We start from the raw sequence: 17,082 nt of genomic DNA, 5'->3' as shown, positions 1-17,082 counted from the left end.
GAAACATTCATTTGTCTGCTAAGCCCACCGAACTCTGGTAGGATACCATCTTGGCCTCCTGTCTGCTCGCCACCCCACTACCCACATGGCAGCAGCCTCAGCCCTGTGGTAGTGGGGGAATGGGGAATGGGGGGGGAACAGTGCCTGCCCTCTCTGCAGCTTGGACTACAGAGTCCAAAGCAGGATCAGGAGGAGGGGAGGTGTGCGGGTCACAGCGCCGCACAGGCTCCACAGGGTGCTCTCCTGGTACACACATGCATGAAGAGAAAGAACCTGGGCTTGTCCTGCCACTTCTGAGCCTGTCCAGGGAGACCCAGCCCCAGCAGTGCAGCCGCGAAACAGGCAGAGGACCAGTCCTGGCGGCTGGAGCCCTCAGGAAGAGAGGAGCCTCGGCTGCCTGCCCACTCCACACTCTCAGGGCCAAACCAGCTGCTCAGCTCTGCAGAGGGAGACAAAGGCTGGGGGAGGACACGGTGCCACCGGGGCCTTGGACCCCTCAGGTCCAGACCACCCACAGCTGAGCCCCTGCAGAGACCAAAGGGGATTTCTGGAGGGCTCAGGAGGACTTCCAGAGACCCACGAAGAGTCATGGCAAGGGGCCAGAACTCTGCTATGGGCCCCAGAGGGGAGAAGCCCAGAGCCTTCTGAGAGATGCCCTTCAAAGCCTGGCCTCTGCTCCTCACAGCCTTCTACAGCACTGCTTGCACACACACACACACACACACACACACACACACGGGGGCGGGGGGAGCATTTACACACACACACACACACACACACACACACACACACACACGGGGGCGGGGGGAGCATTTACACACACACACACACACACACACACACACACGGGGGCGGGGGGAGCATTTGTAACCTTCTCCATTAATCTTCATCTGCAACCCCACAGCCCACACAAAGCTTGCAATGCTACATACCCATTCAGAGAGGAAAGCAGAAAGCCTAAGAGTAACCAAGGGGAAAAAGGAAGAGAAATGGCAAGGAGAAAGGACAAGTGGAGAGAAAAAAAGGCAGAGCTTCTGGCCACACACTCACACACACATGCGCACTCTCCTGGTCTAATGTGTGGCCTGCCTTTTCTCTGGCCTTGGGGACTCCCAGCAGCTGCACAAAGTGGGTACAGGACGGGGCTGGATGTGAACACAACTCTGGCCTGCCATGCACACCTGCCAAGCCTAGGAGCTGGAGCTACACTGCTGTCCCCCAGACCGCCTCCCACCCTCCACCCCGAGCCCTGGACAAGTCACCAAAGCTCATCTGTAAGGGGGCGGGTAGCTGTCCCCTCTCACATGGCAGCCAGGAGGGGGCGCTAAGGACACCATCCACGTCAACATGCATTATGGCTGGGTAAGAACTGCTTGAAACAGAGTGGGTGCCAGAAAATGTAATAGCATCCAGAGCACCAGAGCTCAAAGGGACCTCAGCCGTCATCGCCTCCAGACCTGTGTGCCTGCAGATGCGGCAGTGACGGGTTGTGGGGATGCGCTGATGAGCTGGAGGCAGAGATGGGGTCTCCTAACCCCGCTCACATGCCTGCTCACAGGCATTTATTCAGCACTCCGAGGGGGGGCGCTTTCTGGGTCTACAGTCAGATACGACACACCGTGTGACAAGTACAGGGACAGCCCAGAGAGCAGGGGTGGAGAAGGCCAGGAGAGGGTGCATGCAACAGGAAGTGGGCCTCACAAGCCTCAGGCAGCCCCCCCCACCCTCAGGAGAAAGAGCAATGGCGCTAGTACCAGCCCCCTCCCCCCCACTTCCCCACCCCTCCCCGGTTCAGGGCGAGGAAGAGGAAGGAAGGGCCCTGCTTGCACAAGCTCTGGAGTGTGCAAAGCCCTCACACAGCTCTGTTGATCTCCACCACACTGGTAAATCCCAGGGAAGCTTCCAGCCCTTAGCCCTTGCCAGCTGTTCCCAGGGTCTGTGCCGTGTATGGCACAGGCAGCTGGCCCCTGCGGAGCTAGGCTCCCAGCAGGCCCCAGGGAACCATAGAGGCAGAAAGCCTCCCTCTGAGCCCTGCGGGCCACACACAGGGCCAGGGTGCTGCTCAGGCCTCCAGCCAGCCAGACACAGACTAGCATGGCCTCCAAGTGCAGGGCCCACAGCTACACACACACACCTTCCGCATCCACCGTCTCCTTCATGATGATCTCCACCCGTTCCACGTGGTGCCGGTTCCAGAGGCCATCCAAGGCCTGGCGGTTCTGGTCCCGGAAGGGCAGAATCTGAGCCACGGCCTGTGAGGAAGGAAGACTGGACGTGGATGCTTCTCTAGAGGAAGAAGGGGGCTCTGCTTCAAGTGTTCAAAGCATCCCTCTTCTCCAATTGGGGGAGCAGATACTCCATGGTCAATAGTTTGAGGTCTTGGGTTTCATAGCCTATTAAAGACTTCCTAAATTTCAACACCTTTTTTTTGTTTTGGTGTTTGAACTCAGGTCCTTACGTTTGCTAGGCAGCCATTCTACCACTTAAGCCATGTCTCCAGCAATATTTGTTTTTAGTTATTTAGCTTACTCAGGAGGTTGAGATATGAGGATTGCAGTTCAAAGCCAGCTGGGGCAGAAAAGTCTCCACGAGACTCTTATCTCCAATTAACTACTAGAAAATGGGAAATAGCACTGTGGTTCAAAGTGGTAGAGCTCTAGCCTTGAACAAAAAAGCTCAGGGACAGTGCCAGTCCCTGAGTCCTAGCCCCATGACTGACAAAAAAAAAAAAAAAAAAAAAAAAGAAGTTGGGCTGGGAATGTGGCTCAGTGGTAGAGTGCTTGCCTAGCATACACGAAGCCTGGGGTTCAATTCCTCAGTACCACAAAAATGTAATAATAAATTTTTAAAAGATTTAAAGTGAATACATTCAGCATATCTTCTGATTTTGCAGTGAGTAAAATTCTCAACAGTACCTGACCTGATCAGGGACCACTATTTGGGACTGGTACTATGGCAACTGCATGGGCTGGAGACTGAAGCCTTTGCCAGGTAAGAGCCCGGCACTCAGCACCTAGGGGGCAGGTATGCTGTGCTCTGGGCTGGGGTGGCAGGACCTGGATGCACCTCCTCAAGGTTTGAGGCTTGTGCAGCGAACTGGCTGCTGACGTGCACCCCACAAGATCCTTCATCAGGGCTTAGGGGCTCACAGCCCCTATCAGTGTTAAGATCTTGTTACTAGTCTTCAGCCCAAAGAGAACTCAGGAAGCAGGAATTGCTGGGAAGAGACATACGGGTATGAAGTTAGAAGGCCAATCTAATTCCCACAGTGTCCCCCACCAGAGATCCCCAGCTGGGTCACTCTGTGGAAAAGCAGGGTAATGGGACGGAGTCAAAGCCCAGACCGCGTCTGGGAAGCCCCAAGGATGGGCCTATACAAATACCAGGATTAGGGACACTGAGACAAGCAAGGCAGTCCTGCCTGCTGCCCCCTAATATCCTCGGGCCCCTGCAGGGAGACCTGGGGGCAGAAGCTCCAGTGCCCTTGGGCCTCATTCCATATTTTGTGCCTGCAGAGTTCCTTGGCAGCCCTGGAGGCTCACCTGCTTGCCCAGGTAATGGTCCACTCGAAACATCTCCTCCTCTTGGAAAAAGCTCCCAAGTTCCGTGGCCAGTTGCTGGGCTGAGTGGTGGTCGTGGCCAAAGGGTTTCTCGAGGACAACCCGCAGCCAGGCGCCAGGGGCTGGCCGGCAGCTGCTATTAATGTGGCGGGCAATGTCGGCATAGGCAAAGGCAGGCACTGAGAAGTAGAAGATCCTGCCAGCCTCCCGGAGGCCCTCCTGCTGGACGTGGGCCTCGATATGTCTGCTCAGAGCCTGGTAGTCCTCAGCCGTCCTCAGTTGGTGGTACTGGCTCAGCTGCAGGAACTGCTCCTTGAGTTCAGCGCAGTGGCTGGGCATGGTGTCCTTGGGGCAGGAGAGAGTCTCCAGGGCCTTGGCCATGAGCTCCTGGCCCTGTTGGGGGGGCGTCAGAGCAGCCCCATGGAAGCTGAAATGGTGGCCATTCCCCGCCTCGTCCAGGTACAGCTGGAAGAGTCCCTGCCACAAGTACTTCTTTGCCAGGTCCCCGGTGGCTCCCAGCAGGATTATGGACACATGTCCACGGAGCTCCTGGGCCTGCAGGCAGCCCAGCAGCGCCAGGCACGCAGCCACTGTGAGCATCTTGCAAGCACCTGGGAGCCTGGGGTGACGGAACAAGGAAGGATAAGACTCGCAGCTGTGACCCAGAAGCAAACCTGTGTCTAGGGCGGTAAACATTTCCTGCCTGGCGAGAAACGGCCATCGTTCTTGGGAATAAATGAGCCGCGCCGCGCCACACTGCACTGCCCCACACTACACCGCCCCTCCTTCCTGCAACCAGGCCTCTGTGCCAGGCAGGCAGTGGGAGGGAGGCAAACAAAGCCACAGGCCACATGGTGGCTGCTGGGAACTAGGTGACACAAGCCACCAGACAGGGCCAGAAGGAGAGGCTATACAAACACTGCCTGTTCCCCAGGGGAGCACAGGTCCCCAGGGTGGGCAGGGGAAGCCCCGCCCAGCTCTGGGCTGTTCCCAGGCCTGTAGACCATGGCTGGGACTGGGGGGAGTACCTACCACCTCTTCAGCCCTCATTTGGCTTTTTCCCCAGTCTACTGGCCTCTGCCGACATAATCATGCTAACAAAGGGCTCTAGCACAAGGATTACGAACTAACTTCCGGCGTGGGGCATGGCTGCAGCCAGTAATCCTGGCTACTGGACAGGCAGGGATCAGGCAATTGTGGTTCAAGGCCAGTCTAGGCATAAAAGTTTCTAAGACTCCATCGCAACCAATGACTAGGCACAATAGCACAGGCCTGGACAAGAAGGGAGACCCCCCACCTTGAAAATAAACAACATAAAAAGGGGCTAGTGGAGTAACTCAAGTAGTAAAGCACTGGCTTAGCAAGTGCGAGGCTCTGAATTCAATCCCTAGTACTGCCAAAAAAAAAAAAAAAGCAAAACAAAAACGCTGGTCTGGGCTAGGAAGGTAGCTCAGTGGTAGAGTGCTTGCCTTGCATGCACGAGGCCCTGGGTTCGATTCCTCAGTGCCATAGAAGCAGAAAAGGCCGGAAGTGGGGCTGTGGCTCAAGTGGTAGGATGCTAACCTTGAGCTGAAGAGCTGAGGGACAGCACCCAGGCCCAGAGTTCAGACCCACGACCAACATACACACACACACAAAAAAACTCTGGGCTGGTTGTGTGGCTCAGTGGTAGAGCATTTGCCTAACACACAAGAACACTGGGTTCCATGGGGGGGGAGGGGAAAGGAGGGAGAGGGAGGGAGAAGAAGGGAAGCAGAGGGAGAGGGAGGGGGAAGGAAGGGGAGAGAAAGAGAGAGAAGCTACGGCCATCTTGGGGTATTGTGCTCACACAGATGGAGTTTTAAAGAGATACAGATGTATAAAAGGCTCCTAGAGCTGGCTAGCTTATCATCGGCCTCCTATGGGGGGGGGGGGGCTCCAGCCCGCCCCCTCCTCCTGCATCTTCAACCTTCTCTAAATACACACAGTCCTCAGGCCTACTCTACTGCTTTCTGCCTTTTGAGTGCAAGTCCTTGGGCTTCAACTGTTTCTTTCTCAACTGGCAATGGCCCCTGCCAGAGGGAAGGCAAAACCGCAAGGTCAGTGCAGGAGCAGCCGCAGGAGGAACCCAAACCCCAGGACACAGCCTGCCCAGGGGAGATGCCAGTAGCCAGCTGTTTCCAAACCCTGATCTGGCTGGGGATGGGTCCAGTGCGGAGCCTGGACGGGCAGGCAGGGAGCTTGTGACCCAGGCCAGCGCCTCGGCCACCCCAGCCTGTCGGTGAAGAAGGGTGGATGATGGGGGGGCCCCCCCGCACTGCACCACCAAGCCTCCTCTGGGGAGCAAGTGCGCCAAGCCGCAGTCTGCTAAGCAGCACTTCCAGCCCAGCCTCAGGTCATCTCGCACCGAAACACAGGCAGCGCTGGGGATCTGGACACCGTTGCTTACTGTGCCCTTGCTAAGCCCTGTCTTCGATCACAGTGGGCAACATGTGTTTGTTCATTTCCTAACCGTGCCTTTTAACCTTAACATTGTGGCGCAAATGGCAATGCGCATTACACTTTTGGAGAGGACAAGATTTGTAATGTGATAAAGAAGGTCCAGGGAGGGCTGGACATGTGTGTGTTCATTTCCTAACCGTGCCTTTTAACCTTAACATTGTGGCGCAAATGGCAATGCGCATTACACTTTTGGAGAGGACAAGATTTGTAATGTGATAAAGAAGGTCCAGGGAGGGCTGGAGGTGTGGCTAGCAAAGTGCAAAGGCCCTGGGTTCAAACCCTAGTACTGCCAAGTTTAAAAAGGGAGGGAGGGAGGGAGGAAGGGAAGGAGGAAAAGGTCCTGAGGTGTAGTTGCTGACAGCTGCTCCCAACTCAACCTCCCCAATTGCAACACTGACTTGGCAGACCTAGGGTGGGTCCCAAGGCCTTGAGTGGTTTGATTTGCCCATCCCTTTAACTAGCTGCTAACTACTGAGTCACACACATACACTTGCTGGAGCGGGTACTTGGCAGGGTCTAGGACAGCTACATCACCTTGTTTCCCACAGGAGATAACTGGGTACTGGGTACTTTGTGATGGCCTGGGAGCAGACCCAGCCCCTGCGTTTGGTATAAGGGAGGCCTTAGTGTCACTTGGCTGAGCCTACTAGGAGAAAGAAGGAGGCATGTGATGAGACTAGCTAATGCTGGCTGAGGGAAGTGGAAGACGCCTGCAGGTCCCAGGGTCTGCACAATTCCACTGTTCCCTGGCCTCTGGAGCTCCACAGCCAGCCCCGCAGACTCCGTCACCACCGTGCCGGGAGCCAGGGAAGCCCGGCACAGCTACCCTCCCAGATGCGCCACACACGGTGGGCAGAAATGATCCAAATCCATAATGCAACAGAAAGTAAGTCACTCCACCAGGGACCAGCGGCTCGTGCCCTGAGGTCTACCCCTCTCTCATGCCGCTTGTGTGTAAGGTTTGCTTTTTTCCCTGAATCAAACATATCTCTTCCAGCTTTCTTTGCTCTGAGAAGAACAGACCATGAAATAAATCTATCAGAATTGTGTACCTGAAGTAAGCACAAGAGCCACCTAGCACCTGATCCAACTATGAACTCTAACTCTCTCTCTCTCTCTCTCTCTCTCTCTCTCACACACACACATACACACAATCAATGAGAAAATCCAGAGTGCACCATTTGCAAAGCTGTAGGACAGGAAGGGACGGATATCAGATGGGGGGGGGGGATGGGAAAATGTGGTCCCTCCAGTCCAGCTTTCCTGACCAGATCCCTCACCTGACAAGCCCTTTAACCTGGGGCGCAGCTTCCCCTTCTCACCGAGGAAATGCACCTTTGCACTGAAGCATGTCTGCATTTTCCTGTCCCTCCACTCAGCACTTTTAAGTCTCTACCCTGCCCCCAGGACGATGCAGCTCAGGCTCCGCTAGCTGAGCAGAGAAGTACCGTGAGCCCCAGCCAGTACAGCAGGGCCAGGCAAGCAGAGCTGAGTTATGACGGAGACGCTGATACGGGAGCGTGGAGGGTGGCTCACGCCTGTCATCCCGGCTACTCAGGATTGCTGCTGTGGCAAAAAGTTAGGGAGACCCCATCTCAGCCAATGAGCTGGGTGTTGTGGTACACATCTATCACCTAGCGCACTGAGAGGCCACAGATAAGGGTCGAGGTCCAAGCCAGCCCTGGGGAAAGAATTTGAGTCTACACAAAAAAATTACCTTCGCAAAAAGGGCTGGAAGCAGAGCTTAGTGGTTTTCCCAGCATGAGTTCTTGAGTTCAAATCCCATATTCCAAAGAAAGGAGGAAAGGGAGGGAGGGAGGGAGGGCAGGAGAGAGGGAGGGAAGGAGGGAGGAGAGAAAAGAGTTAAAACAAAATTCTCTGAGGTTATATCTTAAAAGAATATGGACAGCCAGGCGCTGGTGGCTTACACCTGTAACCCTGGCTACTAAGGAGGCTGAGATCTGAGGATCCCAGTCCAAAGCCAGCCCTGGCAGGAATGTCTGTGAGACTCTTATCTCCAATAAACCACCAGAAAACCGGAAGTGGTGGTGTCGTTCAAGTGGTGGTGTGGTTCAAGTGGTACAACACTAGCCTTGAGCTGAAGAGCTGAGGGCCAGTGCCCAGGCCCAGAGTACAAGCCCCCATGACTGACCAAAAAGAAAAAGAAAAAAGAATATGGAGGAGCCAGGTGCTAGTGGCTCACACCTATAATCCGAGCTACTCAAAAGGCTGAGTGAGACCTTGTGGTTTGAAGCCAGCTTGGGCAGAAAGTCCATGAGAATCTTATATCCAATTAACAACCCAAAAGCTGGAAGTGGAGCTGTGGCTCAAGTAGTAGAGTACTAGTCTTGAGCAAAAGAGTTCAGGGACAGTGCCCAGGCCCTGAGTTCAAGCCGCAGGACTGGCATTAAACAACAACAACAAAAATGACTATAATGGATACAGTTTCAATTACAATTTTTGTTCAAGAAACTAGCTAGGAGAAATGGTGCAGTGGCTTAAAGTGGTAGAGAACTAGCCTTGAGCTCAAGAGCTCAGGGACAGCGCCCAGGCCCAGAGTTCAAGCCCCATGACTGGCCAAAAAGAGAAGAAAAAAGAAAAGAAAAAAAAGAAACTAGCTGGCAAATAAGCATGTTTCAGGCCTGTAATCCCTGCACTTGGGAGGTTGATGAATTCAAAGCCAGCCTGCAATACATAGTGAGACCTTGTTGGGAGGGTGGGGGGTGGGAGAGGAGAAAGAGAAGAAAAGAGGAGGAGATGGGAGAGGAGAGAAAGTGAACAAGCAAGCAAGCAAGCTAAGCCAGTAATGCCCTCACCACTGAGAGCAGGACTTTCCCACCTGCAATGGGACCACTCTGCAGGGCTCATGCTGGCGTTAGGATGGACTGGATCCAGGGATCTGGTCCCAGGCCCCCTTACCCTTGACGGCCCGATACTGGGCCTGCGAGGTCAGCACTGGGGATACTCACCTGTGAGACAAGGGCCCTGCATGCATCCCAGAAGGGGGAACCCTGACTTGGCCAGCCAGGGGGTTTAGATCAGAATCCGGCTCCAGCCCTCGTTTCCGCCCTGGCAGGAAATGGCAGGCCAGCATCCACACGGCTGTCCTTGCCCAGGCCTGGCCCAGGCAGAGCCAGGCCGTGCCGGAGCTCCACTCAGAAACAGGGGCTGGTTGACCCCAGGAGGCCGTGCTGGACTACTCAGCCCAGCAGGGCAGAGGCAAGGCGGGAGAGGGAGATCAAGGGTTGCTGCCCGACCCTGACCCCTGCACACCTTTGATAGCTGCCTCTGTGCGCAAGGTGGGAAGATGGAAAATTCCTCCAATCACAGCCTGCCAGTTTGGACTTTTTAGAAGAGTATGGTAGGTAACTGGAAATGTGGCGTAATGGTGGAGTGTTTGCCTAGCATGCATTCGGCCCCGAGTTCAATTCCTCCAGACCACATAAACAAATAAAATTTTAAAAAATAAAAAAGCTTAAAAAAATAATAAAAAGGCCAGGCACCAGTGGCTCACGCCTGTCACCCTAGCTACTCAGGAGGCTGAGATCTGAGGATTACAGTTCAAAGCCAGCCCTGGCAGGAAAGTCAGTGAGACTCTTCTCTCCAATAAACCACCAGAAAACTGGAAGTGGTGCTGTGGCTCAAGTGGTAGAGAACTAGCCTAGAGCTGAGGGCCAGTGCCCAGGCCCAGAGTTCAAGCCCCATGACCAACAAAAAAATTTAAAAAAATAAAAAAATAGTGTGGTAGGAAGACAAGAATCCAAACTAAAGGTCATTTTAAACTAAAAAAGAGAACATATATATATATATATATATATATATATATATATTCATATATATGCATACACACACACACACACACACACCTAAAACCTTGCCAATCCAAGTATTTTCCTGCCGGGGTCCCCTCTTGTTCCCACCCACTCACTAAAATCTAACAATGCAGCCATAGGTCCAGCCCCCGTGTCAATCAACTTCACTCTACCAGACTGGGGACAAATGCTTCCAGATCTGGGGTTCATCTTGAACAGAGACCCCTGGCTCCCATCACCTCTACATGCCCCAGATTCTATAAACTCAGTGATGAGCCAGGCTCACTTCACACCTGCAAACGGGACTCAAGCGCTCCATTTGTGGGATTTTTTTTTTTTACAGTTGTTAAGCACACAGTCATGATCAAAAATGAAATTCTATGACTCTGGCTCACACCTGTGACCCTGGCCACTCAGGAAACTGAAATGGAGGGACTTCAGTTCCAAGCCAGCCCAGGTAGAAAAGTCAGTGAGACTCTTAGCTCCAATTAGCCAGCAAAAAGCCAGAAGTAAAGGTGAGTCTCAAGTGGCAGAGTGCTATCCTTGAGAGAAAAAGCTAAGGGACAATGAGTGCCCTGAGTTCAAGCCTCAATACCCAGACCAAAAAAAAAAAAAAACCCAAAAAAACAAAAAACAGAATTGTATAAATTTGTAATCAAGTACATTACATTAAAAACTAAAGTAGTAAGTTATTAAAGCTTACCACCTCCTGATCATTTGACTGGCTTTTACTCTCATCAATGCTAGTCAAATTCCTTAAAACAGGCTCATGCCTGTAATCCTAGCTACTCAGGAGACTGAGATCTGAGGATCGTGGTTCAAAGCCAGCCCAGGCAGGAAAGTCCATAAGACTCTTATTGCCAATTAACCACCAGAAAGCTGGAAGTGGCACTGTGGCTCAAAGTAGTACAACACTGACCTTGAACAAAAGAGCTCAAGAACAGTGCCCAAGTCCCAAGTTCAAGCCCTAAGACAGAAAAACAAACAAAATTGTATCCAAAAGAGAGATATTCCATACTGCTGTGCTTGAACTTTGCCAACAGCAGACACTTGGCCAGTCCATGCTCCCAGAATGCACTTCTCCCCTCCACACTAGACAAGTACACTCAGCTGCGGCTGGGCATCTAGCAGACTTCATATGGTCAACACTGATTTGACTAGCATCCCCATCCCCAACCTGCTTCAAATGCCGTTTCCCAAGCTTCCGGAAACGCCACCACCTCCTTCCTGGTGGTCCTGGCACCAACCCTGGTGCTATTTGAGCTGTCAGCAAATCCCACGATGTGTTTCAAAGTTCATTAGACTCCAACTTCTCAGCACCTTCTTCCCCTCCACCAACCCTCTCTCCATCACCACGTAAGCTCCTGTGTGCCTCTTGCTTCCACCTCTGGTCCCTACAGAGTGAGACGGCAGTCGGATCTTTTCATAGTGTTAGGTGGTAAGGGTCTGCATGGATCTGGCCTCTCCCAGATCTCTGACCTCTTCTACGATTCCACCCCTTGTTTAGGCTCCAGCTGTCCATGTTCCTGCCCCAGGACCTTTGTACCTGCTGTGTTCCCTGGCCCACTTTTCCCCACAGATGTCCACTTGGTTCACGCCCTCGCCAACTTTAGCTCTTTGCTGAAATGTCAGTAGCTCGGTAAGGCTTTCCCTGCCACCCCTGTCCCATAGCAGCTGTCCCCCTGTGTGCTCTATTCCTCCCTGTCCTCTCTATACCACTTTTTTTTGGGGGGGTCCAGTCGTGGGGCCTGAACTCTAGGGCCTGGGTGCTGTCCCTCAGCTCTTCAGCTCAAGGCTAGCGCTCTACCACTTGAGCCACAGCGCCACTTCCTGCTTTTTTCTTTTTGCTTACGTGGTGCTGAGGAATCGAACCCAGGGCCTCAGGCATGCAAGGCAAGCACTCTACCACCGAGCCACCTTCCCAGCCCCTCTATACCACTTTCTAAGACACCATAAAATTATTACATCTATCTTTTTTTTTCTGCCTGCCACTCCTTCCTCTAAGAAGGAAATTCCTCCAGTTTTGTTGACTGCAAAATCCCCAGTATATCAAGCAGGTGGGCACACAGAAGGCTCTGAAGAAGATTTGCAGAATGAACAAATAAGCAGAGGACTGCCTGCGTCCTTGTGTCCCATGTACCTGCGGTTCAATGAGGAGAAAGCAAGCGGCTCTCATGACCTCAGGCACTGGATGTGCGCACACTCACCGCCACCCACTACTTTGAACATTAACAATAATTCTTTTGGGGCTGGGTAGGTGGCTCAGTGGTAGAGCGCTTGCCTTGCATGCATGAGGCCCTGCGTTCCATTCCTCAGCACCACGTAAGCAAAAAGAAAAAAGCCCGAAGTGGTGCTGTGGCTCAAGTGGTAGAGTGCTAGCCTTGAGCTGAAGAGCTGAGGGATAGAGCCCAGAGTTCAGGCCCCACGACCGGACACACACAAAAAAAACTTCCTTTTCTTGCGGGGTGGGGGGTGGGGGGATGGGCATAGTAGTAGTGTTTGAACTCAGGATTGTTTAGCAGGTGCTTTTCTAGTCACATTCCTCCAGCTATTGTAAGAATAAGGGCTAACGGGGCATTAGGGGCTCATGTTAGTAACCCCAGCTACTCAAGAGACTGAGATCTGAGGACTGAACTCAAAGCCAGCACAGGCTTTGAGTATGGTTTAAAGCCAAAAGTGGAGCTATTGCTAAATTAGTAGAGTGCTGTTCTTGAGAGTAAAAGGTAAGGGGCAGTACCTAGGCCCTGAGTTCAAGCCCCAGTACAGACACAGACACACAGACAGACAGACAGACAGACAGACACAGACACACAAATAAATAAGAGCTATTTATTTAGTATTGAGCCATATGCTAAATGCTAGACTAAGAATACACTTGAATTCTTGCCATGACTCCATGAGTTGAGTACTGTCGTTCATTAACCCCAAGTTTAGCAGTGAGCAGAGAGGAAAATAAGGTTCAGAGTTAGGCTGCCTTCCCCAATGTCCAACAGTTTCAAGGGGATAGGATTTAAGTACAAGGCAGTCTGGATCCAGAGCTAACCTACCATGCCTGTAGCTCAGGGCTAGGTGTACAGATGGCAGAACTGTGTTGGTATAGACACTGGTTGTGCAACTCTACAAGAATGGATCAACAATGGTTTCAGCAACCCTGCTCTTTGCCTCATCCAACAGTGACTCATACTTCCACCTGCTGACGCTAAGATGAAGGCCTGGGGACTGGGTTGGAGACCTGTTAATCGAGAGACCTTAAATTCGTGAGAGACCTTAAATTCAACTTTTTGTTCTGCCTCTGAATAATGAGGTGGCCTCTGAGAAGTTATTTAAATTCTTTGTGCCTCACCCAGGGGACGGGAAAGAAATCAATCAAGACAGGAAAACAAGTCAATCAGGAGTCCACAAGCTGGTGATCAGAGTGCAGCACTTAGCGACATCCTCCCACAGAGCACCTGTCAGCTTCTGCCTGGCACTGGTGGCTCATGCCTGTGATCCTAGTTACTCAGGAGGCTGAGATCTGAGGATCACAGGTCAACGCCACCCAGACAGGAAACGCCGTGAGACTCTTATCTCCAATAAACCACCAGAAAACCAGAAGTGGTGCTGTGGCTCAAGTGGTAGAGCGCTTGCCTTGAGCTGAAGAGCTCAGAGACAAGCACCCAGGCCCAGAGTTCAAGCCCCATGACTGACAAAAAAAAAAAAAAAAAAAAAAAAGAAAGAAATATCAGCTTCTATCACTGGATATTGTAAACATTATGCACACCTATGAAAGAAAGCATTTCTTAGCTTCTTGAAACTCCTGTAAAAAAACTTAATGAACCAACAGGGCTCCAGTGGCTCACGCCTGTCATCCTAGCTACTCAGGAGGTTGAGCTCTGAGGATCACAGTTCAAAGTCAGCCTGGGCAGAGCAACAGGTAATGACTCTTATCTCCAGTTAACCAGCAGAAGCCAGAAGTGGAGCTGTAGCTCAAATAGAGTGTAATCCTTCAGTGAAAAAACTAAAGACACAGCACCCAGGCCCTGAATTCAAGACCCAATATGTGCAAAGGGGGGAATGGTTGGAAGTAAAGATCTAAGAGCCCTAAGTCCGCCACTCCAGCTCTAAAATGGGGATAACCTACCTCATTTTATTGCCTGGCCAGAAGAAATCAGATTGAGGACACAGAAATCTTTGGGAAGATACAGTAGTGAGAGATGGAAGCAAGGTCAGACTATTGATCTCTAGGGCTGGTCAGGGTCCCTAAGTAAGAACCTAGCAGAATTCACTGTGCAATTTACAAAAGGGGTGGGCTGCCTTGTTTGAATTCCATTGGGGAAGTGAAAGTTAAGATCTTTTGGCTACCCTGGGAAGATTAAAAGTTTCCAATTCCCTTTGTTTGCCCACACATTTGTTTCACTTTTAAAAGACCATGAACTGTCCTGACCCAGTCACAGGAACTGAGTACTAATTCCAGTTTGGGATAAAAACAAACAAATTCAGCCGGGTGTCAGTGGCTCACACCTGTAATCCTAGCTACTCAGGAGGCTGAGATCTGAGGATCATGGTTCAAAGTCAGCCAGGGCAGGAAATTCCATGAGACTCTTATCTCCAATAAACTACTAGAAATCCGGAAGTGGTGCTGTGGCTTCAAGCAGTAGAGCGCTGGCCCTGAGCTAAAGAGCTGAGGGACAGTGCCCAGGGCCAGAGTTCAAGCCCCACGACCAAAAAAAAAACAGAAACAAAATTCAGTGCATTGGCTAATGTGGCTTTTTGTTACGCATTCATGTAGTTCAAAGAAGGTGGGGGCGGGGGAGGCAACACAGTGGCTCATCCCATCTATAGTAACAACCGCTCAGGAGGCTGAGATCTGAGGATCTCAGAGGGTTTGAAGCCGGCCCAGACAGGAAAGTCCATGAGACTCTCATCTCCAATTGACCAGCAAAAAGCAGGAAGTGGAGCTGTGGCTCAAGTGGCAGAGTGCCAAGGAGCAGCGCCCAGGCCCTGAGTTCAGGCACACACACCCAACAGAAAGTAACACCGAAGCCGGTCGCTGGTGGCTCACGCCTGTCATCCTAGCTACTCAGGAGGCTGAGATCTGAGGATCGCGGTTCAAAGCCAGCCCGGGCAGGAGAGACCGTGAGACTCCTATCTCCAATAAACCACCAGAAAACCGGAAGTGGCGCTGTGGCTCAAGTGGTAGAGCGCTCGCCTTGAGCTGAAGAGCTGAGGGACAGCGCCCAGGCCCAGAGTTCAAGCCCCACGGCCGACAAAAAAAAAAAAAAAAAGTAACACCGAAACCTCCCGGAAGGGAGCTCTCTCCGGCTCGTACCAGAAGGGCCATTTTTCTCTCAAGTATTGCCAAGATTGACCAAAACGATGAGCCTCACAAATCCCGAAGATTCTATCAGCCACGCACCCGGTTCTCCATCACGTTACCTTGCGGGAGCCACGGGTCTGGGGCGGTTAGGGGTGTGCGGAGGCCCGAGCCCTGGGGTGTCTCCCGCAGTGTGGGTCTCCGGCGGAGCCGTCGAGGCCGGCGGTGGGCTGCGGCGCGGGGCCGGGCGCGGGCCGCCGCCTCCAGGCCCGTCCCCGGGCTCCGGCCCCCGCGGGCCCCCGGGCCGTCGGGTGCGCAGCAAGCGGAGGGGGTGGGGGGCAGCTTACTTCATCTCGCTCGGCTGCGCGCGTCGCTCCTCCGGGAAGCGGCGAGGCGCGGGGCCGCGACCCCGGCCCGCACCTCCTCTTCCGCAGGGCCGCCGCCCCGACAGGTGTGCGCGCGCCACGCGGGGCCGGGACGCGGGGGGGGGGCGCGGCGAGAGGGGAGGAGCGCGAGGCCCAGGCCCAGGCCCGGGCCAGCCCCGCGCTCACGTGCCCTCCCCCAACCGGAGAGGCCGCCCAAGGTCGGGGCGTGCGGTGGCCGGTGCGGCGGGCAGGCCTCAGGCCACGCGGACCCGCGCGCGGCGCTCACCGGGCGCCGGGGGCGCGCGCCGCAGGCGTCGGGGCGAAGCGCGCGCTCGCGCAGCCGCGCTCGGGCGTACGACGCGCGGAGGAGACGGAGACGCGAGGAAGCCACGCCCCTTTCCCCTATTGGCCCGAGAGGAGGCGGGGCCTCCGGGTGCTGATTTGATTGGCGCGGGGGCGGGGCCCGGACTCCGGCCCCGGCCGGCACGCCCCGCCCTACTCGCCTCTCCGAGGTCTGGTGCCCGTCGCGGGGCTGCGCTGCGATGTCCGGACGCGCGTGTGCCCCAAGAGATACCGAGGGGGAAGGAGGTCGTGTCTTGGACGAGGCCCCCGGAGCCAAGTCGGTGGCTCCTCTCTGGGACCTGGAACGCGTTACCTGACCTCCCCCTAGATTGGCATCGATGAAATGGTGGGCCTGTCCAGCCCGGGCCCCTCTGTCCGTGCCCACGATGCCCCTGCCGCTGGGGACGCAGCGGCTTCTCCCCTCGGTGGCCCTTTCTCTCTGCAGAGCCGATTGAGGCAGGGCGGCTGCCACCGCGGCCACCTCCGGGGCTCGGTACCCCGCCCCCCGCGGACCGAGGCTGCAGAGCGCCGGTCGCTGTCTGGAGCGAGGACTTCCAGACGGAAGGCGGAGGAAGAGCTAGGAACTGGAGGAACTTGGCAGCGACCGCGAGTAAAGGAAGCCAGCAGGCCGGATTACCACACAGGATGTTGGGCAAGGAAGTTCCAGGAAGGCCGGGGAGCCGAGGGGTGCTGGGGCTTGCTGTCCCCAAGCCCAGGGGGCCACCCAGGGGCTTGCAGAGAGTTGCTGAGTCTAGGAGGGACTTAGGTCACGCTGGGTGAAGTCTGGGGTAGGAAGGGGGCTGGAGGAGCCGAGGCAGGAGTCAGCCTAGCCAGACTAGGCCCAGGGCAGGACTCACATTCCAGAAGCTGGGGGGGGGGAGGCCCCCAGCCCACTTCCAAGATCTCTATGACTGTCACACGACGACCTTCGGTGACCTTGGGGGCATCTTTTCAAAGAGCCAGGCATTGGTGATTGGTGGCTTACACCTGTAATTGTCGCTACTCCAGAGACCAAGATCCAAAGATTCTGGTTCAAAGCCGGCCTAGGCAGGAAGGTCCATAAGACTTTTATCTCCAATAAACCAGGGGGAAAACAAAAAAAAAAACCCACAGAAGTGGAGCTCTGGCTCAAGTCCAGAGTGCTAGCTTCAAATAAAAATGCTCAGGGGCAGCACCCAGGCTCTAAATTCAAGCCTCAGTACTGGCACATAAAATAAAATATCCCCAAA

General features: G+C 53.9%; 1 protein-coding gene across 4 annotated transcripts in view; it reads right to left on the bottom strand.

Annotated features, from left to right (window-relative positions):
• H6pd (hexose-6-phosphate dehydrogenase/glucose 1-dehydrogenase) overlaps positions 1-15,742 on the bottom strand; it is a 30,310-nt gene extending 14,568 nt beyond the window's left edge. For 3 of the 4 annotated variants that reach the window (XR_011375566.1, XM_070037285.1, XM_070037286.1), the window contains exons 1-3: positions 9,011-9,206; positions 3,543-4,179; positions 2,135-2,252 (exon numbers count right to left, since the gene is read on the bottom strand). Coding sequence is in view for 3 of the 4 variants with exons in the window: in XM_070037285.1 (XP_069893386.1) it covers positions 2,135-2,252; positions 3,543-4,179; positions 9,011-9,135 (880 nt within the window). In the remaining variant the exon portion in view is untranslated. Of the gene's footprint in view, positions 1-2,134; positions 2,253-3,542; positions 4,180-9,010; positions 9,207-15,493 lie in introns of those variants that run through there. The other variant, XM_070037287.1, reaches the window with a different exon arrangement.
• Between the last annotated feature and the right edge of the window lie 1,340 nt (positions 15,743-17,082).

The sequence above is a fragment of the Dipodomys merriami genome, unplaced genomic scaffold, assembly GCF_024711535.1.
Source record: "Dipodomys merriami isolate MVZ:Mamm:240054 unplaced genomic scaffold, mDipMer1.0.p SCAF_28, whole genome shotgun sequence".
NCBI lineage: Eukaryota > Metazoa > Chordata > Mammalia > Rodentia > Heteromyidae > Dipodomys > Dipodomys merriami.
This window is presented reverse-complemented; position numbering and strand designations above follow the sequence as displayed.